The sequence below is a fragment of the Epithele typhae genome (genome assembly GCF_022376455.1).
Source record: "Epithele typhae strain CBS 203.58 chromosome Unknown BXZ73scaffold_61, whole genome shotgun sequence".
Classification (NCBI taxonomy): domain Eukaryota; kingdom Fungi; phylum Basidiomycota; class Agaricomycetes; order Polyporales; family Epitheliaceae; genus Epithele; species Epithele typhae.
Window position 1 is genome coordinate 113,225 of NW_025954252.1, and position 23,386 is coordinate 136,610.

General features: G+C 59.4%; 7 protein-coding genes across 7 annotated transcripts; 1 reads left to right on the top strand and 6 right to left on the bottom strand.

The window, feature by feature from the left end:
* Positions 1-1,548: 1,548 nt before the first annotated feature.
* Positions 1,549-2,355, bottom strand: BXZ73DRAFT_22463 (uncharacterized protein; the record flags this gene model as incomplete). The annotated part of the gene is made up of 3 exons (XM_048017650.1): positions 1,549-1,777; positions 1,830-1,852; positions 1,882-2,355. Coding segments are annotated over 3 exons (726 nt in total), but the record flags the coding sequence as incomplete, so codon positions are not given.
* A 3,398-nt stretch (positions 2,356-5,753) lies between these two features.
* On the top strand, positions 5,754-6,452 carry BXZ73DRAFT_105129 (uncharacterized protein; the record flags this gene model as incomplete). The annotated part of the gene is made up of 1 exon (XM_048016147.1): positions 5,754-6,452. One exon carries the CDS (start codon positions 5,754-5,756, stop codon positions 6,450-6,452), a length of 699 nt encoding a protein of 232 aa, XP_047874023.1.
* A 1,308-nt stretch (positions 6,453-7,760) lies between these two features.
* BXZ73DRAFT_52820 (uncharacterized protein) lies at positions 7,761-8,927 on the bottom strand (the record flags this gene model as incomplete). The annotated part of the gene is made up of 1 exon (XM_048020879.1): positions 7,761-8,927. A coding segment is annotated over one exon (1,167 nt), but the record flags the coding sequence as incomplete, so codon positions are not given.
* A 606-nt stretch (positions 8,928-9,533) lies between these two features.
* On the bottom strand, positions 9,534-9,994 carry BXZ73DRAFT_52777 (uncharacterized protein; the record flags this gene model as incomplete). The annotated part of the gene is made up of 2 exons (XM_048020870.1): positions 9,534-9,788; positions 9,842-9,994. Coding segments are annotated over 2 exons (408 nt in total), but the record flags the coding sequence as incomplete, so codon positions are not given.
* A 1,779-nt stretch (positions 9,995-11,773) lies between these two features.
* BXZ73DRAFT_92162 (uncharacterized protein) lies at positions 11,774-13,094 on the bottom strand (the record flags this gene model as incomplete). Its single annotated transcript, XM_048026264.1, has 3 exons — positions 11,774-11,837; positions 11,900-12,437; positions 12,491-13,094. The coding sequence occupies 3 exons, from the start codon at positions 13,092-13,094 to the stop codon at positions 11,774-11,776; spliced, it is 1,206 nt and encodes a 401-aa protein (XP_047874026.1).
* Positions 13,095-13,471: 377 nt separating this feature from the next.
* BXZ73DRAFT_105132 (uncharacterized protein) lies at positions 13,472-14,331 on the bottom strand (the record flags this gene model as incomplete). The annotated part of the gene is made up of 5 exons (XM_048016148.1): positions 13,472-13,557; positions 13,635-13,641; positions 13,692-13,755; positions 13,814-13,929; positions 14,206-14,331. 5 exons carry the CDS (start codon positions 14,329-14,331, stop codon positions 13,472-13,474), a joined length of 399 nt encoding a protein of 132 aa, XP_047874027.1.
* An 898-nt stretch (positions 14,332-15,229) lies between these two features.
* BXZ73DRAFT_52794 (uncharacterized protein) lies at positions 15,230-20,118 on the bottom strand (the record flags this gene model as incomplete). Its single annotated transcript, XM_048020873.1, has 7 exons — positions 15,230-15,819; positions 15,880-16,769; positions 16,825-17,389; positions 17,445-17,560; positions 17,622-18,211; positions 18,773-18,813; positions 19,881-20,118. The coding sequence occupies 7 exons, from the start codon at positions 20,116-20,118 to the stop codon at positions 15,230-15,232; spliced, it is 3,030 nt and encodes a 1,009-aa protein (XP_047874028.1).
* Positions 20,119-23,386: the final 3,268 nt, after the last annotated feature.

Consider the following 23,386-nt stretch of genomic DNA (forward strand, 5'->3'; position numbering starts at 1 on the left):
GTGCGGAACGAACGGGATATGTGGCCGTGGTGCTCAAGATCGCGGGGGTTGAGGAAGATGCAGATTGGGCGAAAAGGCGGCAATGCGGCAGCTGTCATGGGCAATTGGCTAGGCGTACCAGCGCGCGCAAAGGTGCATCGGAACGGCCTTGAAGAGGGGAAGAGAACGAACCTAACCGAGCTCTGAACCGTCAAGAGACGGGAGCATCAAGTAGGTGATGTGGGGGGCGATCTTCTGTCGCACAAGACGACGCGCAGCGGGACGACGACGGGTCGCGTCGTGAAACGGGGCGGCTCGTTGGAAAGAGGGTAGAAACGCGCACAAAACAAGCCCAAGATGACGTCGAACGGCGGAGAACTTGGAGGGGGGCAAGGTAATGAGGGTGCGGGCTCGGAGTGCTATGCGCGACCAAGAACGGGCGCTCGGAGAGTATACAGCCATCAAACGCGGGCGCTCGGAGAGCATACAGCCATCAAACGCGGGCGCTCGGAGTGCCTATGCCCATCAAACACGCGTGCTCGGAGTGCCTATGCCCATCAAACACGCGCGCTCGGAGTGCCTATGCCCACCAAACGCGGGCGCTCGGGGTATACAGCTATCAAACGCGGGCGCTCGGAGTGCCTATGCCCATGGCACCAGGCAGTTGGGTGCTCAGAGTGCATCTGCCCATGGAAGTTAGGTGCTTGGGGGGTATACAGCCATCAAACATGAGTGCTCAGACTTGTGTGTATGGGAACAGTATATAAAGGTGACAGTGGCGGGTGATCGGAGTCTGTAGTAGGTGCATGCTGAAGCTTGTAACCAGACAGGTGAAGCAGGCCATAACAGAGCGTGTTTGTATACTGCGTGTATACATGAGGATGGGTGCTCAGTATATATGCGTAAAGGTGTGCAGGTGCAGGCTGGTGTATACCTCAGACAAGATGACTAACAATGCAGGCTAAATGCATATATAAATTAGTAGCTACAGTGGCAATACATAGAATAAGCGCTGCACTCATATGGGTGGCAGCCTAGGTAACGTACTCATATGAGCAGCATCCCAAGTGACAGACTCATACGAGTGGTAGCCCAAGCAACAGCCTCATATGAGTGGCAGCCCAAGTGACAGGCTCATATGAGCGGTAGCCCAAGCAACAAGCTCATATAGGTGGCAGTCCAGACTACATGATAATAAAGCAGTGATAGTAGTAACATAGTAACAATACTATAGACAGGCAATGAAAGGCGGCTTATACAGGTGGCTGTGCACTCATATGAGTGGGAATTCAGGCTACAGAGCGCCCACTCATATGAGTCCACCCGAGCGGTATTCCCGGGCTACAGTGTCAAAAATATGAGTGGCATCCCTGGGCTACAGGGACGGCACCCAGTGCTAGTCAAGTCGGCCAGCAGTGCTACCGCGTCAGGATCTTTGATCCAGGCCGCCAAGAAGCGCATGTCGCCCTCCCAGGACGTCGATGTTGTCCACAGGTGATGGATACCCGGGTACGCACTCTGCAGCTCCTCCAAAACAGCCTCCCTTCTCTCCACCAGATCCTCATTCGCACATCTCAGTAAGAGATGGCGCTCTGTTTCCACCCACCCCTCGGCACAGAACCTACAGACCCGACTATGGTAAGGGATGATGTCCGGGCGCTTTTTCGTCTTATGCCGTCCCTTTTCTACCATGTACGGGTGGCATGCCGTTAGCAGACGCAGAATCGTCATGCGCTGCGATCGGGGAAGACAGAGGTACAGCTTGGTGGTGCACAGGGCAGAGAGTGGGGGGTTGTCCCTGTACGACGGCAGGAGCACAAGCCTCCACAGAGTGAGGCGCCTTGTTGCACGTACAGGTGGGTTCAGAGGGCGCCTTGGATTGCGTCATCGACCGCGTCGCACCGTTCCGCAGAGGGGGAGTCGCGCGCTGCTCGTCATTGCCACGTGAGCATGCAAGGCTCTGTCTGGAGTAGGCTCAGTCGTCTCGGGACTCACCGCCGTGGGCAGCCTATGCAACGACCACAGGAAATCAGACCACCAGGTGGGGGAGCCAGCAATCGCGAGCTCGCGTGCGGTGTCCAACGCCAACTTGGGCAGTACTGCGGGGCCCAGCGCCACTGACCGGAGGAAACGCGCCGCGATTAAGATTCCGGTCGACACGAACAGGGGCACCAGCGGGGATACGTTGGACAGTCCGAGGGTCCTGCACAGGAACGTGTGGAGGACTGCATTGAGCTCCGCGAGGTCACTGGGCCGCGCAACCGGGTCGAGCGCAGCGCCTGCAATGAGGTGATGGTCAATGTGGGCATAGTATAGGGAGCGCACGATGAGCGGTGGAAGGTCCCTGAGCGTCGTCGCCAGCGCGAGGCACGCGTTCGCCTTTGTCACCTCCTCAAGAGAGGAGCGAAGTAGGAGGAGAGACCCTGACAGGCCCGTCAGCGTCTGCACACCCCAGAATGAAGAGGGCAGGGGCCCATAGCAGGCCGCGCAATCGCGCAGGCCGCGCCATTCGCGGCGGCGGCGCCCCACACAGGATATGGACTGAGAGGTGCAGCGCATACAGCGTGGAGATAAGTGTCGGGGCGCGAAGCGAAGCCCACGGAAGCTACTACACGAGAAATTGGCCCAAAAAAAAGGGGGCGCACAATCAAGGAGACGGGGCGAGGCGAGGCCGCCGAGGGCACGATACGAAGCCCTCTGCAGCTGTACAAGACCTCGGGGCGCGATACGAAGCCCCAAGGACATGCGCAAGTTGGGAGACAAGATGAGACGAGACGAGCGAGACGGCCGAGGGCGCGATACGAAGCCCTCTGCCGCTGCACAGAAACCCAGGGCGCGGTACGAAGCCCCACGGACACACGCAAGTAGGGAGACGAGACTGCGGGAGGCGATGACGGCGCACGAGTCCAAAGTCCAGACGAGTCCGCAGTCCGTAGTTGGCAAAGGACATGGGCGTGAACACTTGGCGCGGCGAACACCCTCAGGTGGCTGGTGCTGTCTGCTGATATAAGCACCGTCGTCAGATCCGATATTTGCGGAGCACCCCTTTCAAGCGCCAAACATAGTGAGGTTTGAACTTCGCACACCCATCGTTCGGCCACCTGCACAGCGAGACAACTGAGGGAAGCGGGACTGCGAAGGCAGAGTTGGAAGTAGACTTGGGAAGATGATGGTAGTAGCTTACAAAAATGTGCTCCAATTACATCTACAAGTTAAGTCTCCTCTGAGTCCGACTGATCCAAGCCAGCGTCTACACTGCTACTAACTATGTCTATCCTCGGTAACAAAGCACTAGCAATGGCGGAAATATCGAGCTCGGCATCTTCGCTTAACAACCGAACAAGTCTACCAATGTCATGACGGAGCAGCCCATCGCGTATACCAGTCGATTCCCGGTCCGTTGCGTCCCACAAGTCCGAGATCATCTCGAGCGCGCCCTCCGCGAGGACCGCAGGCGAGTGCTGGGTGCTCCGATCCACCAAAAGCATCTGGCCGTATCGCTCGCTCAAAAGCTCCTCCCATCAGGAAAACCTTAACCAGCTAATTAGCTCTAGGTCATCTAAAATAGCGCTAATTAGCTGACTAGATGTGGATAGTTCATTAGTGCTAATTATTTTACCCCTGAACTAATTAGATCACTAGCCCCATTATCTACTGGGTAGATGGGTGATTAGAGCACCTAGCTCTGAAGTAGACGGCTGAATAGAGTGCCTAGCTGCAAGTTAGATAGACAGATAGAGCAACTGTAGGTTTGGTCACACAAGCGTATAGGAGAGTCAAACAAATTTATATTTATCATGCTACAACGTACAAAGTAGACTACAAGCAACGACACGGGCACTACTTATGGAGGAATACAGCCTCTCCACATGTGCCCAGTGCGGACGACATGGGCGATACAAGGGCGGGGCAGGCGGCACAGGTGACGTGGGCGAGTCGAGAGCGAACCGGGCAAGCGGGCGAGGTGGACGATGTGGGCGATGTGGATGAGAGGCAGGTGATGCGGCAGCGAACGGGGCGATGTGCGGGAGATGCCCAAACCGGGCGCGATACGGTGAGGCGGGAGATGCGGGTTTGGACGTGGGTGACATAGGCGATGTGGGCGAACGGGCGTCGGTTTGGCCGTGAGCTTAAACAAGCGTGTGAGCGACTGCACGGTGAGATGAGATTGACGTGTGCGAGGGGGCTGCTTACCTGGACGAGCGTGGGGGTGATGGAGGCACTGGAGCTTGCGCACGTGTTCAGACGGCGTCTTCCTCCATGTCGTGATCGGGCACCGTCCTCAGGGCTGACGTTGTCCTTCGTGTACGTGCAGCGCATCTAGCGCATCTGCGCGTGGATATCGCACTTGCCTGTGGGAGCGTGAGGCAGCGTCAGCGTCAGCGTGGGGCGCGCGATAGCGGAGACGGAGTTGTAGTACTCACAGATGGTCAGCCGAGCGGGGTAGGTGACGCAGGCGAGAGGCGGCGACGGCGTGGGCGAGGTGGTAATATGGGGGATTCCAACGTCAGTGGTGCGCGTGCGTGTGAGGAGGGGTCAGGAATTGCATGGCAGAGTGGATGCATGGGGCACTTACTGTTACGGTCAGGGTCACGCCCACGTTCGTGAGACGCGCGGGAGATGGGCGAAGCGGCGACCATCCTCGGCTGCAGGAGGGCAATGAGCGGGGCAGTAGACGTGGGCGAGGTGAGCGAGATGGGTGACGTACGACACGAGAGCGAGGCAGGTGAAGTGGGCGACGTGGCGACGTGGATAACGCGGGTGCGGACGGGCGAGAGCAAGACGGGCGAGGGCAGGACGGGTGAGAGAGAGGTGGGCGAGAGGTGGGCGAGATGGGTGAGGCAGGTGAGACGAGCGCGTGCAAGATGAGCGAGATCCGGGGTGACGCGAGCGAGGTGGACGACACAGGTGAGATGGACGAGGACCCAGGGGGTTGAGACGGGACAAGTGGACGAGACGGACAAGGCGGGCGAGGCGTGGGGCGCAGGCGAGACGGGTAAAGCTTCAAGTCGGCGACGCGGATGACGCGGATTGACATGGGTAAGGTGGCGGGGAGGGAGAGAGCAGAACGGGCGAGGGCGAGACGGGCGATGACGAGACGGGCAAGGGGAGGCCAGAGGACGACGAGGACGATGAGGACGACGACAACGAGAGTGCTGGCAGTGCCAAGCGCTGGAGTCCACGCGACGTGCATCGTTTCCCACGTGTCTGGACCTGCCAGCGCGTCTTTCCCTTCGTCCACTAGTACCCCGTCCTCCTCGTCCTTCCCGTCCTCCACATCCTCCCCGTCTTTTCCTCCTGGCGCAACATCCTCGATGAACAAGCCAACGCTCTCCTCACCTGCCGCTTCCTCGATGAGCTGTTGCGGGCCCCTAGGTTTTGGTGAGTCTCCCGTTGTGTGGCACTCGTCCCCATTGTCCTCATCGCCTTCTTGCTTTCCAATTGCTCCTCTTCTATGCCGACCACGCCAGCCTCCCGCGCTCCATGCGTACAAGCACGCATTCGCCGTCGCACTCACCCACTGGCTCCCCACCTCCCTCCTCTCCTCAAGGACGTCTTCGAGGGCGCTGGCCATGAAGTCGTTGTTTATTACGGTGAGCTCTCGTTTTTTCCTGCACATCCTCTCCTCCCCTGCCCGTCTCACGATCACATGGTTCACCTCGCCTGTTTCGCCCATTTCACGCACATCGCACGGGTCACGTCACGCGCGTCCGCGTCGCCCATCTCGCCCCCACCTCACCCACCTGGCCTGTGTCACACGTCGCCCCACCTCGATGACCTCGCCCGCGTCGCCCATATCGCCCATATCGCCCGCGTCGCCCACATCACCCGTGTCGCCCCGGCTTACCTGCATCGCCCATCTCGCCCATCTCATCGCGCCGCCCACCTCGTTCCCGCATTGCCCACCTCTCCACCTCACCCTGTCTCGCCCCCGCATCCGCATCAGCGTCGCCCGCCTAGCCCATCTCGTCCGCGTCATTCTCGCTGCGCCCTCCTCGCGCCGTCACCCAGCCTCCCGCTCCCCGCTCGCGCCTCCAGCCTCTCCGCCCTCCAGTTCGGTGGCGCGCTCTGCCTCCTCGTCGCCCTCCCGGTGCTCAGCGACCTCCGCGCCCTCCTCCGGTGGATCCGCGTCGCCCGCCGCCACGCTCGCGCTCCGCGACAAGGCCGCGCGCTGCCGCCTCGAGCGCTACTACCGCGAGGCCTACTACGACCGTGAGCACCCCCGCGCGCTCCAAGGGCTGCGCGCGCACCGTCGCGAGCACCGTGATCACGACAGCCCCCGTCTCTGCGAACCCGAGCGCAAGCGCGAGCACGAGCACGAGCACGCCGCACAGCGGGACCGTGCGGACGCCCGCGCGAAACCCCAGCACGCGATCGCACCCGACGGCGCGGGTGACGGCGTCGAGCGCATCTACACGCCCGGCACACTCTGCACGTTTGCCGTGGGACTCGCCGTGAGGTGCGCACCATGACCTGGCTGGGCGCCGAGGCGCCCCGGCGCACGACGAGTAGCTAGACATTAGTTCAGATCCGGTACAAATAGATTTGATTTAGATCCACTAGCTGTGGCAGCAGAACGACTAGCTACATAGTTGCGAGAGCTCAAACATAGTGGTCAAATAGTATGACTAGCCGTTCATAGTGTGCTAGTGTGAATAGCTAAGTCGATAGTGCTAGTGCTAGTTAGCCTAGAGCTAATTAGCTCGTTAAGGTTTTCCTGATGCCGCGTCCAGATCTAGCATGCACCACTGACAGTGGAAGACCGATTCGCTTGAGACGTCCATCCTCAGGCTTGCGTAGATGAGGAGGAGGTTTCGGAGTCCGCGCGCGATGAAACCGTCTGAGGGTGGCACGAGGTCTGCACGGAACACGCGCGAAGGGTAGTCGTTCCCCTGGAGGTCCTCCGCGCGCATGATGTATAGCGTGGCCATACGAGCGAGCACGGTTCGAGCGTGGCGGCGCATTGTCGCCGCGGCGTGTTCGTTCGGAGATGCTCCAGTTGTGGATCTCGGTCGGGAGAGTGCGGTGAGGTAGGAGACCATTGTGTGCATCATGTTGGCCTGTGGAAGTTCGTCGGGGCGATCGAAGAACGTGAGATATCCCGCAATGCCTATGGCCTCCACTAGCATCTCCTGTACGTTGGCGTAATGATATAATGTGAGGTCTTCTGTCAAGCGGAGCAGGAATGGACGGAAGGGTCCGCGCAACGTGCGTGCCATGGACCGAGCGCATTGATGTCGTTCCCCAAGGTTCTGCGGTGAGATCAACGTCGAGGCATCCGGTCGAGCAAAGATGGTGGCATATATGAAGTGGACTGCAGGCGCGAGGAGCTCGACATGAACGATAGGAGATGAGCAGGAGAGCAGTCCGCCCATCATGTTAGATGATCCGATCGCCTCGCAAATAGCATTAACAACGTCCTTGTTGTAACCTCCAACACGACGGATGTCCTCACTGGACACGAGCCCTGGGCCAAAGATGGTCTTGACAATGCGGCAGAACGTCTCGACGGTGAACGGATTAGTCGCCGGCAACCAGTCTTGACTCTTCGAGATGGCCGCAATTGCGTTGGCGATGTCGGAGGCTAGTTCATGCGTGGTTTCGGCGGGATAAGTATCCCGGAATTCCAGGAAGGTTGTCCCCAAATATGCCGAATGTGGCTCCGTGGGGCCTGTAGAGTACAAGATGAACATGTGACACGCTGCTCGGCACATCCACCGACGACGAGCGGCGTTAACTGATTGGTCGTCTGTGAGTTGGTCATCGCCGGAGGTCTCCACTATGAAGTGGAGCATGATGCTGAGGACGGTACTTGTGAGCTGAATCCTGGAGTTGCGAGGACCGCTTGCCATTTTGGAACCACGGTCGAAAAAGGAGAGGAAGGCGGAGATCCGTGTCATGGGGCCGATAAGGTCCGCGATCATCGACATCGGCAAGCGTCGTTTGACGAACCTCTTGTATGCCTCGGCGACGAAGTGTGGATACGACCAATGAAGAGCGTTGCAAAGTGTCCGGTGTAAAGGCGCGGCCGAGGGTTCCAGATGCCATAAAATGTGTTCAATCGCGGATAAGGCGTCTTTGAGCACCCCTGGATCCTGGTCGCACGACAAGAGCTCTGCTAGTGAACGAGCAACATTGTGCCGCATGTCAAGTCGTGGAATCATGGGCCGAATGACAACACCGTTAGCTTGCGGTGACCTTGCCCAGGATAAGGCACAGAGTCCCCAACATAACTGTCGCAGGGCCTCACTATCCATGGGCACGTGCTTCATGACGTTGAGAAGCATTGTGAACCAATATCTTGTGTTCCGTGGTCGGAGGAGGGGCGATGATACATGCACCAGTGGATGTGCGGTTTCAAAGAAAGCGAGGAAGAGGACAGTGTTGACCGTATCGAGGACTTGGGCGAATGTCTTCATTGCTGCGAGCGGGTTGGTGACGACATCAGAGAGGAACTCTTCGACACGGCCGTAGACTCCCCGGCCGATACGGTCCATCTCGCTGAACTGAGTGGAAAGACGAAGACAAAACCCGACCAGTGAAAGAGGGACCTCGCCAGGGCCGGCGGCTAGTAGAGATATCAGAATCTTGTGCGTATCCAACGAGAACGTCACGGGCCCAAAATCCTTGCCACGCTTGAAGGGGAGGAATGGTGTATGATCCAAGGCTACCCCTTCACGGACGCGGGAGGCCATGCTGTCGTCACCGTCCACTTCGAACTCGGATACTAGCAATGCCAGAGCACGAATTGTGGAAAACACGCCTTGACGATTGTCGTCATTGAGAAACGACCATGGAGCAGTGTACCATGACTTGAGGAGACCCTCGAGGAAGGGTATAGCACCTTTCTGCATGAGGAGATGTCGATGACGAATCAAATGGGGGAACTGTATGAGTGCATATCCAAGGGTCTTCGAATCCTTTAGGCGGTGAACATGTTGGATCATCCAGATATGGACTTGGGTGTCGACGATGTGGGCGTTTTCTGTGATATACTTCGTGTCGTGGTACCGGAGATGAGACGCCGAAAGTGTGCTGAGCTTGAACGAGCCCAAAACTTCGGTCAGGGGAGTAGGCCGCGGTACATGGGAACGAAGGGCTCCTATATTCAGTCTGGGAGGGTCGAAGGTGGAAGCGGACCGAGATGGTGACAAGTGCTTGAAGGCACGATCCGTTTGATTCCTTACAGTGCGGAGAAGATGGGAGATCCATTTACGGAGCAGGTTGGCCTTCTCACGACCTAATCCAATGTAAATCGTTACAGACGTTTTGAAAGGACAGTCTGGATAGAGGTAGGAGAGTGCATTGGTTGTCGCATAGACCAGGAATGTTGCAACAACCAAGGCCACAATCACTGCACCGACGTCCTCGTTCACCGCCCATACAAAGTCGGCAAGGCCAGCGAAGAAGAGTAGAAGGGAGATGTGGAGCAAAACTGGCAGAAAAGCGATGATAGCTGGGAGCCGCCACTTGTGGAGGCCATCCATTCGATATTGCCTGTGCCGAGCTTGCGTAGATGGTACAGGAGAAAGATCAGCCCGCAGATAGTTGATCCACTGTTTCGCCAAGATGGCCAACAAGGTGGTCGACAAGCTAATGATGAGGCTTGAGAGCCAATATATGTTAACGCGGACAGCAGATCGGGTAAGCGTGAATGGTGGGATAGGAGATGGGATATTCTGCAAATCGTCCTTGCCCTGTTGGATCTGTTGGAGTACTGCACGTAGCATCTCTACTTGAGGATCTGGTTGCAGACTAGAGAATGATTCGACTGCCAAGGTCGTGAGTACTGCAGAGAATAGAGCAGCCTAGCGCAACGGTATCAAAGGATGCACTGAAGCAAGTGTCGGAGAAGACCTACAAAGATGAGGATTGAATCTAGATCAGAGGTCCAGCCTTGCACCATCTCCTTGTCTTGGGAAATGGAGTGCTCTAGGTACAATGGCCAGATATCCACCTCAGGTAGGGGTGCCGACGTGATATCATATCTTTCAGGCTCGGCATCTGGCTGCATAGATATTCATGAGAATTCATCAGGCCACAATAAAATAGTCGCACCGGTGGAGTGCCTTGCTACAGCAGAGATTGAGCCACTACAATCTCGTGCAGCGATGGAATCCTGCGTACCTTGGGAATGAAAGATTGATGTGGAACGGGCTTAGGATCCAGAGGTTCCACTGATGGCTTTTTCTTCGGCTGATGCGCCCTGCCACTGTAAACGCTCTTGCGAGGGCTGCGGGGGCTGCGAGGGCCGAATAATCCAGCAGAGGGCGCAGGTGGGACTAAGAAATGGTCCACAGGCTGCAGCGGATGACGGGAGGCCGGGTGGGATTGCCCAGTCGCCCAGGGCGTCGCGGCTGGCTGACTGCCAGGGCCAAAATATCTGGGAGAAGAAGGTGGAATCGGAGGGGAGGGCTGGTAATCTGGATTGGGTTGCCAAGTGGTCCAGGACGCCACTGCCGGTTGGCCGCGAGACCTGAACATATCAGGTGTTGCAAGCCGAACTGGAGGGGACGGTAGGTCGGCCTCTCCAGGATACCAGTTTCTCCAAGCCATCTCGGACGACGGGGGAAGAGTGGGAATAGGGGACGGGGTGTAGGCTCGTGAAGGGATCCAAGTGTCCCAGCCTGAAGACTCAGTCGGCATACCCTCGACGGGGGCGTTAGGAAGTAGAACTTGTCGAGGACTTGGCTGAAGCGTAGCCTGAGCAACATCGGCTGGTGAGCTGACACCGGCTGAGAGTGGGGAGTTCTCGACAAAGGGGGTGTAGTCTTCATTTCCGTGGTCGGGTATAGTAGGTTGGGACGAGTGTACAGGCCAGGGTGAAAAGGTGGATGCGAACAATTACGAAACTGACACGCACCGGTTCTCTCGCGCAGTCCATCCAACCCAAGTAGACCCTCGTCGTCATCATCCGCTATCTCCAACGGGGCAGAGTGGAATCTCTGCGTGGTGGGAAAGGGACGTCGGCCACTCGGGGCACCCAAGTGGCCCGGAACGCCGCGGCCGGTGGACCTCCAACCAGGACGTGTGGGGACTCCGGACTTGGTCGACGGGTTGTGTCGATCGCAGGTGAGGCTGCTGCGGCCTGGCTCGCCGATAGTGCAAGGTCGTCGGTGGAGGGAGAAGCTTCTTCATCTTCGCCATGCAAACTTGATCCAGAGCCCGACGCCTAAGAGAACCAGGATGAGGATTGTGGATGTTCCTGGAACGATGAAAGCGCTACGAACCATATTCAGAGTCCTGGAGAATGCGGGTCAAGCTCGAAGGGAACCAAGCGAACCAGAATGTCGACGTCCATCTGATATATGTACCTGTGGGCCATCTTAGCACACAGATGACAGATACGCGCACAGGACCTCGTGGGACACCAGAAGCAGGACGTCCTGCTGGGACATTTCAACATACCTGGGCGACTACTGCACAGAAGGTCACCATGCCATGGCACGTTGGGGAAGAAGAGAGCATGCGAGGATGCAGAAGATGTGCTTGTTGGAAGAGAACACCGGGAATGACAAGTGGGGTGTAGCGGGCGGCCAGCCTCGAGCGGGTCGAAGCTGTCGAGTTGTTGGCGGGCGCTCGATGGAAATGAGCCCCTCCGTCCAAGCATCTGGACTGAAGCCGTTTCTTCTACGAGATGGGCATGCACACGCCCGAGATCACACCGTATGCATGTATGTAAATTTCGACATTCAGCGGAAGCTTATAGTCCTACATCGGTATGCCCTGAGCTACTAGTAGCAAGTACTACACGCGGTGCGACGGACGAAGCGTTGATTACAAACATCGCGGTCTACGTGAGCAAACCGTGTTCCTCCATGAACCTTTTGCGAAACAGAGGTAACACCGAGTCCCACCTGAAAAAATATGAGAGGCCGTCTGCGAATGGGTCCACAGCAGCATAAACGGCGAAACGCACCATGTCCAAACATCACTGGCATCCTGCTTCACCTTCCCGCTGGGAATCTTCATATGCTCCAGCTTCCCTTGAGCTTTCAAGAACGCGATGAGAACACTCCAGTGCCCCAAGTCGCCGCATCCGACCGTGTATCGCCAGAGCAGCACTGTCGACGCCAGCACTTGCAGCGACACCGCCAGCGCCGTGTCCCGCCCCTCCAGCATCCACCCACACTCCGCCACCGGGTCCCCCGTGAGCCGCGCGGAAGATGCGCTGGGGGCTTCCGGCAGGGCGATGTCGTCGAGATCCAGCGGGATCATCCACGTCTTCCCGTCACAGACCCAGCGGGGGACGTTCGGGTGGAACGCGCGGCGGTCGAGGAGGGGAATGAGGGGCGACGGGTTCGCGATGATGCGCCAGCCGCGGGCAGAGTACTTGACCAAAGCTGCCTTGGCTTGGAGGCTCCCGTTGTTGATGACGACAGCTTCGTGTTGTTCGAATGTCGCGTACGGGTAGAGCGAGTACGCGGCGTTGTACGTGATTATGTTCATGACGCATGCTGAGACGGGAGTCACGAACTCAGTGACATGGGCGTGAACCGAAGACACTCACTAGAATGAAAGTCTAGGACCGAAGCTAGAGGGGAGCTGCGGGAGACGACGATCTGCACCTTGCGCTCGTCGCTATCCTCGCACCCTCGCTTCGCCGCCCGGCGGAACGTGTACACCGCGCGGAGGCTGAGCATTGAGTAGAGTTGCTCGAACTCGTTGTCGTCGTCGATGCTCGCCAGTTCGCAGTCTACACGCCGGCACAGTCGTTCCACCTCCGCCTTGAAGTCCGGGAGCTGCCACGACAATGGTTCGTAGACATACAGCTCTTCTTGGAGGAAGCTACCGATCGTTAGGATGTCACGGTTGGGATGAACGAAGAGGTCCAAGTCGGCTTCGGGGTAGTATGTACGCGCGAAGAACTGCAGGGCGAAGGAGCCGGAAATGACTGCCGCAGTGCGGGCTTGCAGCGAGCGAAAAGCCGTTGGGTCGTGGAAGAAGCGCGCGAGACGGCAATTGATGCTGAACGCGGCGTAGTACCAGGACTTGACGGCCGTATGCACCCCACGATCGACTCGGAGCAATTGACACAGGGTGGAGGGGGTCAGATGTGAGAGTATTAGGCCGAAGAGGAGGCTGTTCGAGAGGATGGGTAGGAACGAGCTCATGGTTCCGTAGTGGCTGCACATGCAGGTATTAGCTCAGACTCATACGAGACTTCAGCCAGCGGCTCACCAAATAAGAAGGACTGCGTTGGGAGACGCCATGTTGCATCTTATATCTAGCTTCTTGCTTTCACGGCTTGTCTTTGTCCATCGAGACTTTACCAGCTGTCATCGTCGGAAAGATCCCGATTGTTCATAAGCAGGGCTCTTTGCTCCTGGAACGGCTGCCCAAACACAAAGTAACTCAAACGTGTTCACATTCCTGTCTCAAAGAAAAACGTACAAGCGACGATGACACAGCAACCGACGCTTGAGCCCTACAGTCACCCAGAGTCTCGACATCCTGGAGTGTGTCCTGCGTCGTCTTCCCGATTGTAATTTTAGCCCAAGTTACTCTTGCTGTTGTTGTCAACCTCCCCGGGCTTAGCCTTTCGGTGGTCGTATGCGAAGGGACTACACTCGGGCACTTTGCATGCGTGGGAGTAGCTGGAATAGCGCGAATGAAAAAAGGCAAGGACACCTGCCGTACAAATAATAACTCACCAGACTCCTGCCACCAGAAAGCACCGTCGCGATGTCACAAAGACAGCGCGAACCTACCCTCCATTGAATATTGATGCATCCGTCCGGGCTCAGCTTTTCCTTGGCGATGTTCGAGTACCAGCTGTGCGCGGACGTGTTGAGCCGCTCGGGCGAAGGCACCCCATGCAGGAAAGATGAACGGCGGGTTCAGCGCGACGAGTTCCCAACCGAGCTTGCACTTGCACCCTTCGTACCACTCCCAGGCAAGCGTCTTGCTCGAACGGTCCTTCGTGTGGCTGGCCTCGTCGATGGAGTCCTGGTTCCACTCTTCGAGCGGAGTCCCTGATTACGGACAGAGGACCGCGGCGGTCGAGACACGACGGGCCGAGGACGGAGAGTGTGCCTTGGACGGCGGGCATGATGAGTTCGTCGGGCTCGACGGCGTTCACTTGGAGGTGGAGGCAGTGCGGGCAATCGCAACATCCTCGAGCTACTCAAAAGATTCGACCTGCGAGTGAAGCATATGAGGCTGAGCATCTGGCTCTTGACTACGCGCGGGGAGAACGCAGGAGGGCAGAGACAGGAAACTCACGTTGGTAATATCTGGAACGACGACGACCTCGAACTTTCCTCCAAGGGACTTGAAGAGATTGCGGAAGTGGTCGGCCTTGCTCGCCGAACGGACGGTGCCGCGGACAGAAAAACCAGCTTCGAGCATGGTTTTCACGATCCACATCACAATGTAGCCGTTTGCGCCTGTCACGGGTGCTTTGCCTGGGTTGATGGAGGGGTATGATTATGGGATGGAGAGTGACCAGGAGGGATGACCACCGTCTTATATAGTTGGTGGAGAGCCGTACGGCAAGGAAGTTCGGAGCGTTGAGGGTTGCGGACGACAAAGAGAGTCCCGTCAAAGTCGTCCGTGTCGGATGTGGGAGTCGTTCAAGCCGTAGTACTGATCCATCGTTGCAGCGGTCTGTACGAGAGCGGAAGCTGTGAGGTTGTTTGCTTCTGTTGAGCGGTGAACGGGACAAGAAAGCGCGCAGCCGACGGTTGTGAGACGCACGCGAGCCCGAGACCCTGCAGACCGACGGCGTCTAATGATCCAACGGGTGACCCTCCCAAGTTCTGTCAGGACTCCCGCCATCTGCCTCGTTCAAACGTGCAACGATAAAACATTCCGATGAATTGCCAGGCGGCTACGTAGTTGATATCTGAGAGAGGAGAGACATAGTAAGAGGCGTACAATACAAACAGGAAATGGGGCGTAGTAAATAGCGAGTCACAAGCACAACATGGCATTCACAGTCCTGATAGCAATCTGACGACGTTCGAGACGAGGGGGTTCAATAACTCTAAGCTTGCGCGTCCGTGAGCGGGTGCAGGCGCGCGTTGACCTTGGACCGGTGCTGGCGGTTTTTGAGATGGACCTCGAAGTTCTGGAGTGATTCTCCGGGTCCGGGGGTGTAGTGCTGGAGTGGGTTCGCGCACATGTCAGCGTAGAGCCGGAACAACGACAAGCATAACGCACTTTGCCAGGGCAGTCCGAACACTTGACCCGGAACTCGTAGACCCCGCTGTTCGTGTTCTTGCGGATGACAGCCTCAAAGACGTCGTCAGGGTACCTGGCCTTCATCCCCGTGATCGAGTCCGTCAGCCATTGAGGCGTCGCCATCTGCAGGGGCGCGGGCAGGGAGGGGAGTGTCGTCAGTCTGCTGTTCATGTGGGGGACGAGTGGTATTGAGGCCTACCGGGGTGTTCTGCACGATGGGCGGGGCCGAGCGCGGCGGCGATTGTGGGGGAGGTGGCGGATCCAACTCCATCGCGTTCTCGGGCAGAGGCGGCGGGGCCGACTTGGAGTGCGGCCCGCCGCCGCCATTCATCTTGACGCGATGCGCAAGCGGGGACTCGGACGTGCTTGACGCGGTGGAAACCGGGGACACTGCGCGGTCCAGATGCATGTCGCCATGGTCTGCCCCTGCGGATGGAGTCTCCGCGAGTGACTTGGGCTTCGACGGCCCGGGCGTGTCCATCTCTGCGTCGTCGTCTGCCGTGACGGTCTCCTTCTCCACCACGCTCGCCTGAGGGCGCTTCCGTTTCGCCGCTGACTTCGACTGTTCCTCGGCTCGAATGATGCCCTGGTGGTGCTCGAGGCTGGAGTTGTACGTGACTGGACGCGGGCGACGATGCCTGTGCCAGTACTTGCCTGCAAGTGAGTCGTCAGCTCCATATCCTCATCCACCACATTCAACCCGCATATACTCACCACAAGTACCACACTGCGACTTGTCTCCCAGAGGACCCTTGCGCCGCCCGACTGCGATGCTCTCCGGGCAACCACAGTTCGAACAGTGCCACACGCCATCGATCATGTTCGCATGCTGTCCGTCCGCGTATTCCTTCTCCTTCGCCTCGCGCTCTAGCTCCTTTGCGCGCTTCGCCGTGAGCACCACCTTCGACCCCTGCCTGTCGAAACCGCTGCTGCTCGGCGCCGGAAGGTCGTTCTCCAGCGGGGGCGGCAGAGTCGACACGTCCGCCGCGGTCGACGCGATCGGCGCCTTGACGCCAGCGCGTGGACGCAGCGCCGACTGCGGGTACGAGGGTGCCTTGAACAACCCGCGCGGTTTCTTCTCCTTGGACGCGCTCGGGGCCACTGGCGCCACTGGCGCTGTAGGAAGCGTCTGCGGCAGCGGCATTGCCGTCCCGTTCTCTGACGCGACCATATTCGCGATGGTGAGCTGCGCGGCGGCGGCGGCGGCACGGCGGGAGGTGGGTGCGGCGACGGCGGCGGCCAGCGCGAGCGCAGCGGGCGAGATCTCGGGGAAACCGATCGCGGGTGTGCGGTAAGTCTTCGGCGGCTCGCGGTCGGGGAGGGCGACGCCGCGGCGACCGCGAGTAGTCTTGCGCTTCCGGCGCGCGAGCTCCTTCTCGCGGTCCTTCTCGTTCTTCTCGAGCTCCGACTCGGAGAGGTAGTTGAGCTGGGGCGTGAACGCGCTGACTTGTTCCATCGAGCGCGCCCCGGAGGTGAGCGAGGGGAGAAGGGACATCCGGAGGTCGTCGTCTTGGACCGCAGTACCGTCCGAGGGGTGACCGACAAGGAATAGCGACTTCTGGTATATTTGCACTTGTTCGCGTATTGAGTGTGCAATAGCCGTCCTGTTGAGACAAAAAGTCAGATGACCGGCCTGCGTTCACGACAGAGCCTGCTCACTTGAACTCGCCGCTCAAACCAAGATCCGTGCAGTAGATCTCCGCGAACTGTTCTGGGGTCGGGTCCGCATTCTCGAGGTCCCACTCGAACTGGTCTTCGAGCTTGTACGAGCCGACGATGATATCGACTTTGACGAGGATGCGCATCTCCTCGTTCATCAAGTTCTCGTCCTCCTCGAAGTCGTCCACCGCCATCGGCACCTCCCCGCCAGGAGCGGCAAGCGCGTCCGGGCGCTCAGCGACCTCCTCCTTCACGACCTTGCGCCTCTTCCGTGTCCGCGCCGGCTCTGCGGGCGGGTCGGGCAGCCGATATATCGCTTTGGAGCGCACACGCTTGCGCCACGCTTGCCACCAAGCGGCGTCGTCCCCTGCGATCTGGCCGTTGAGCACTTCCTGCTCGCCGTCGAGGTCGAGCATCGAGCCGTCCTCGCCAAACGTGGTCGAGTGCGCCTTGTAGTCGCTCAGCTGCTCCTGGATAGACTTGGTGATCGTCGCGTGGTACCCCGAGTTGAGCCCGTAGTCGTCAACCACGGACTGCGCAAAGACCTCTGGGGTCACGATGGGGTCTGCAACGACCGATCAGGGTGCGTTCGCGAGGAAATCGGGCCAAGGGCAGCTCACCGTTCAGGTTCCACACGAACGTATCTCGCATCTTATGGTGTTCGACGTCGAACTCGAGCCTAATGGGAACGAGCTGCTCGGGCCGCTGCGCGTCTTCGTCTGGTATCCTCCTCGGCCTGTCGGGACGACACGTAAGCACCTTCGCTCTCGAGACTGACGCGAGACGAAAGGACTCACAGCCTAAGCCCCTCCCGCTTCCCCATCTTCTTCCGGTCTTTAATCTCCTTCTCCTTGTGGCTCTTCAGGCCCGTAAGCACCCACTTGTCCCGCCTCCTCCTCATCTCGTCGGGCGCGAGTCCACCCTGCATCGTGAAGTCCTTCTCCCACCACGCGCGCGGGACACCCACGGTGCGCCGCATCTCCTCCGTCATGCGCGCCTGCATGGCCTTGTGCCGCCCCTCGTACTCCTTGTCGATCGCCATCCACGCCTGGACCCGCGTGATCTCGTCCGCCTCGAGCGGCGGGATCACCGCGTCCGAGTCTGCGAGCGGCACGACCGACACCCGCGTCACCTTCGGCTCCAGAGTGACGTTCGCGGGCAGCGGGTTCAGCTGAGGCACGATCTTCGTCTGCACTTGTGGCGTCGGCGCGGTGGTCGTCGAGGCCGGTGGAGCGGGGGACGAGCTCGTCTTGACGGCGGTCGTCGACGATGGGGGAATGCTAGAGGCCTTGACTGGAGTGCCTGCAATCATGCCGGGTACGGTTCCCGAGACGACAGGAGAGGCGGCGGTTGCGGAAGGCGGCAGCGACGCCTGGCGCGGTGGCGTCTGGGGCCTCGCGAGGTCGCTCATTGCCGGGCTCCGAGGGACGGCAGGGCTCTGTGTGCCCATCGCGAAATTGCTGGTGCCGACATTGAGCTGGCTTAGGGACTGTCCGGGGCGCATTCCCACGTTCGCACCTCCAGGGACCGCGGGAGGGGCCATCATGCCGCCCGCCAGCGAGTTGGGCGTCGGCTGGCTCACGGTGCGATGCATCTGTGGGGGCGCGGGCATGCCGCCGACAGGAGTGGGGGGCTTCGGGACGGGAGTCGCGGACGTCCTCCGCTTGGGCGCGGCGAAGGGCGAGCTGGGGGCTTGCGGAGTTCCGGGCTGGACTGGGGCGGGGGCGATGGGCGGGTAACCCTGCTGCGTCGGCGAAGGACGTGCTTGTTGCTGCTGCTGGGGAATTTGCTGGGCCTGTTGACGAGGGGTCTGAGGGGGTCCGTGACCAGTGGCGGTCGGAGGTCGGCTGGGGAGCTTCGACTGCTGATCGCCTCCGCCCATCGACTGGCTGGTGCCAGGGCGTTGGAATGGTCCGGACGCGTTGGGGGGCATAGACCCATGCATGACTGGCATCGGCTGCGCTGGTCCGTCGGGTCCGCCTCCTTGTCCTTGCACTTGGCCCTGTGCAGTGCCGGGACGGGAGCCAGACGCACCAGGACGCGGACTCTGGCTAGGGAATGGGCCGCCGTGAGGGAAGCCATGCTGCTGCTGCAACGGTTGTTGCATCTGTGGGTGCATCCCGTGGTGCGAGGAAGCGGTAGGGGGACGAGGAGGAATGGACGTAGGAGGCCCCATCGCGCCGACTTGAGGCTGAGGCGCGTGTGGGCCACCAGTAGACCCCGGTGTGGGTGACGATTGGAGCTGGCTCGACATCCGGTGGTGGCCGCCATACGAGGCGGACGAGGGCGGGCGCTGCATGCCCTGTTGAGCTTGCTGCTGCTGTTGTTGGTGCTGGTGTTGCTGTTGCTGTTGCTGTTGCTGTTGTTGTTGTTGCTGCTGCTGCTGCTGCTGCTGCTGCTGCTGCTGCTGCTGCTGCTGTTGCTGTTGCTGCTGCTGTTGCTGAAGCATTTGCATCTGTTGGAGTTGCACCGGGTTCATGCCGCCCATGCCGCCCATGTTCATCCCCATCCCCTGCATGTTGTTCATCCCCTGCATTCCACCGCCCATCCCTTGCTGCTGCTGCTGCTGTTGTTGTTGCTGCTGCATCATCCGTTGGGCTTGAAGCGCCTTCATCTGGGCCGGGTTGAGGTTGCCGAAGTTATGACCCATGCCCATACCGCCCACCGAGCTCGGTGTCGACGGCGACTGCTGCGACATGCTGTGGTTGGATACGTTCGGGAGGGATGCGGAGGAGCTTGTCGGGGAGCCCATTGAAGACGCGCCACCTGCGCGCAAGGGTACAGAGGATTGGCGGTCAGCAATGAAAGTCGAAGACGCAGAAACGCACCCATGCTCATGCTCATGTTCATGCCACCCGTACCTGTCATGTTCATCACATTCATCCCGCCCATGCCTCCCATGCCTCCCATGCCACCCAGGCCTCCACCGAGTGCGCCGGGGTTCATCCCACCCATCCCGTTCATCCCGCCTCCCATGCCACCCATGTTCATCTGCTGCTGCTGCTGCTGCTGCTGGAGGAGCAGGGGGTTCATACCCATGTTCATCCCGCCGCCACCGCCACCGCCCATCATGTTCATCTGCTGGGCTCGCGCTTGCGCTTGCATCTGCTGGTACTGCGCCATCCGGCCGTTCATGCCGCCCATACCGCCACCCATGCCTCCGCCCAAACCGCCCATCCCATTCATGAGCGCGGCCGGGTTCATACCTCCGCCCATGCCACCTCCCATGGCTCCACCCATACCGTTACCCATGCCCATGCCTTGGCCTTGGGAGCCGCCGCCTTGCTGGAACATCGCTGGGTTCATGCTCATGCCTCCTTGGCCTGCGCTCATGCCGCGCATTGCTTGCATGTGCTGGATCTGAGAGGGCGTAAGACCGGGTTGAGGAGTGCCGTTCGAGCTTTGCGAAAAGTTGTTGAAGCCGCTACCCGAGAGGAAAGCGGGGTTGATGCCCTGGGAAAGGTCCCCTTGTGGATTGTTCATGTTGGTGGAACCACGCGCGAGGACGCGAGGGTCGTGCGTTGGTTGCGCGTCGTAACGGTGTCAAGCACGGGTCTCTGCAAGAGAAAGTCAGCCCTGATCACGGCGATGAAGTAGCGGTCAATGGGATGAATGACACAGCACGAGAAGGAAGCACCGAACTCCACCACGGCGTATTCAAACCGCAAGTTGAAGAACGGGATAAACGCGCGCCCCTCGACCGAAGAAAGATTCCCCGCGAACAAAGCAACACAGTTGGGGTCGCATTGGCTGAGCCGATCGTCCTCGAGAGCGAACCGGAAGGGGGACAAACCGCGAATGAAATAAAAAACAGAACTCACGGTAAGTGTCGAGAAATCAAGATAAATCGTCCGTTTGCTGCACGTCGCGACTTCGTCAAACGCGAACTCCTACACAGGGAAGTCAGCTTAAAGCATAGAAGCACAAAAGCAACATAGAAAAGGAGTGCACCGAGCGCGACAACTCGACAGGAACAAAAACGTCCCCGAGAAGGTGATAAGACCGTCCGACGCAGAGGCACAAAACGTAACCATATGCATCCACGAGGAGCGAAGGCATGCCAATACGAGGGACGCGACACCGGAAAGGATCATAGGGAGACTAGGATCCTCCCTGCTATCGCAATGTCTACCCATGCGACGCATAAATGAGGTGCGCACGAAGGCCATAAACCAGCAACCTCAGCTCAAGACCTGGGCAAGTGACTCCAGCCCATGCAATGCATGCACCTTAGTCTAAAGCACTATCCGAGCAGCCTTGGGGGGTCTTGGGCGGTGGTGGCCAGCATGAGGAAATGGGCCAGAAGGAACGGAGGAACGAACAACGCAGGATGACAGGGACCAAAACTCACGATGTGGGAGTTCCGCGGATTGCGTTTCGTAGCGGTGAGTGTCTACTCAGGGAGGTTAGTTCTAATTGCGAACAGGTGAGAATCAACTGGAAAATGGCAGAATTGGATAGCAGAGAGACGAACGCGACGACTCGTCGCATCAAAGTATGTCTGCGACACCAATGGGTCCGTTCCAAACGGTCGTGCAAAACTGCAATCGTGGACATGCCAGGGAAGGCGATGCGCCCCCAAAAAGACAAAGAATCGACGGGGAAGAATGCACATCCCTTATACGCTCTCTGTCCGCGGTTGGAGCCCCAGCAACCAACACTCGAAAACGGATGTCACGTACCTTGCGCCACGCCTAGGGAACCAGAGATTCCAACGAAGCTTTGGAACGCGCCTGAAGACGAAGAGTAAGGACTGCGTGAGACATCAGTGTTTGTCCCGACAGCGCGAAGTAATGTGGGTGGACAATAGCGCAGAGAGACACTGTGCGCACACCGGGTCAACGAGGACATTGAGAGAGAATGGGTGATGTCCTGGTCGAATGCGCGGAAGGAGTCCCCGTCGGCTGCGCACAGAAGACACGACCACTAACCCAGAGACTGGATTGAAGCCTTTCGTCCGTACTCTAGGCACAAGCACCGAGAAGAAGCGTTGGTACCCAGCGCGACGTCTCGACGCGAATAAACGCGTCTTCGCGAGAATGCTGGGGCCGCGCCGAACATTCGCACCAAACGGTAACTGCATGCGCCCCGCGACGCGAAGGCATGGCGATGGAAGAGACGGTGCGCGCGAGATGAGAACGGAAACCGGAGGAAGTGCGACTGTATGCGCGAACTCCACCGCACCCTCCCCACTTGCGATGCATGAAAGACGCGAAACCGTTTGTCACGGACCTGCAAACCCTCCTAATGCCCGGGACACCAAACTCGAGTCTCTGAGCGCGACGGAAGGTGAAGGGTGGGGCAAACACGCGCGCCTTGGCCGAGGACGATGTCCACGTAAGCCAAGGAGCGCGCCAGAATGTCGCGCCGGCGACGGCGAACCACGACGAAGGCGAGAAAAATGGACGGGAGAGGGGACAGAGGGATAGGCCAGCTGGGGGAGAAGGGAGGAAGGGATGGAAACTCACGTTGAAAGGCTCGGGGATCACGTTACTCCGAAGGGGGTTGGCGGGAGAGGGCGCCTGAGGAGAGGGGCATGTCAGCGGGCGGGAGTGGGACGGAGGAGGGAGGGATGGAGGAAATGGGGAGGGGACGGGGCACGTGTGAGTGCGGGGAAGGCGTAGCACTCACGGGCTGTGGAATCGGGACGGTGGATGGGCGGGGGATGGGCTCGAAGGAGCACACGTCGGGGGGACAAATCGGGCGAAGGCGGGGCCGGAAAGAAGAGCGGCCGGGACGCGGGCGGGGGGTCGGAGGCGGAGGGGCGGATCCGTAGTGTTCGCCGGGGAGGAGCTGGCGGCCTGTGTGCGTCCGAGTCCGCTCGAGCCCAGTATCGCGGGTGGTTGCGCGCACTCTGCGGGAGGCGGCGGTTGTCGCCAGGGTAGAGGGCCCAAAACTCACACAGTCACGCGCACCCATCCAGCGCCCGTGCGCAGGGGCCACCTCGCTGCCGCCGAGCTCGCTCTCATCGCCGCCCTCGTCGCGGTCGCGGGGGCGGGGGACGGGCGGAGGGCCGTATTTACACGCGCAGGGGTGCGCAGGGCGTTGGAAGAGGACACCACGCCGCTTGTCTCGTCTCATCCCCCGCTCACCAGATCTAGATCGTAGATCTTCCTCCTCTCGCCCCTCCGACGCCCCGTCCCGTCCCCTTCCCGCTCTAGTTCCCTACCCTCTGCGCGCCCGCCGCTCTTCCCAGGCACTCCACCGCACCTGCCGTGCTGCGCGGAGGACAGCCAGGGCAGCGAGCGGGCGGACGGCCGGGCGCAGGCGTACTGAGGCACGCCGGTTATGACGACGTCCTACATGATCGCCAGCCAGGCCATCATCTTCCCGCCCGGTGTCCCGCGCACGCCTCCTGACTGCCTCCCCGCTCAGTCGCTCCCACCATCCCCTGCGGACAATGTGAGCCGCAGCGCTCGAGCTGACCACCCGACTTCCCCACAGATATCGATTCGATCGTCTCTCCGTCTTACCACGCACGCATCCTTTGACGCCCATCACTACCGTGCACTGCTCATATCTATCGACGTCGTTCTGCTCCTAGACATTTGGAATCTTCTTA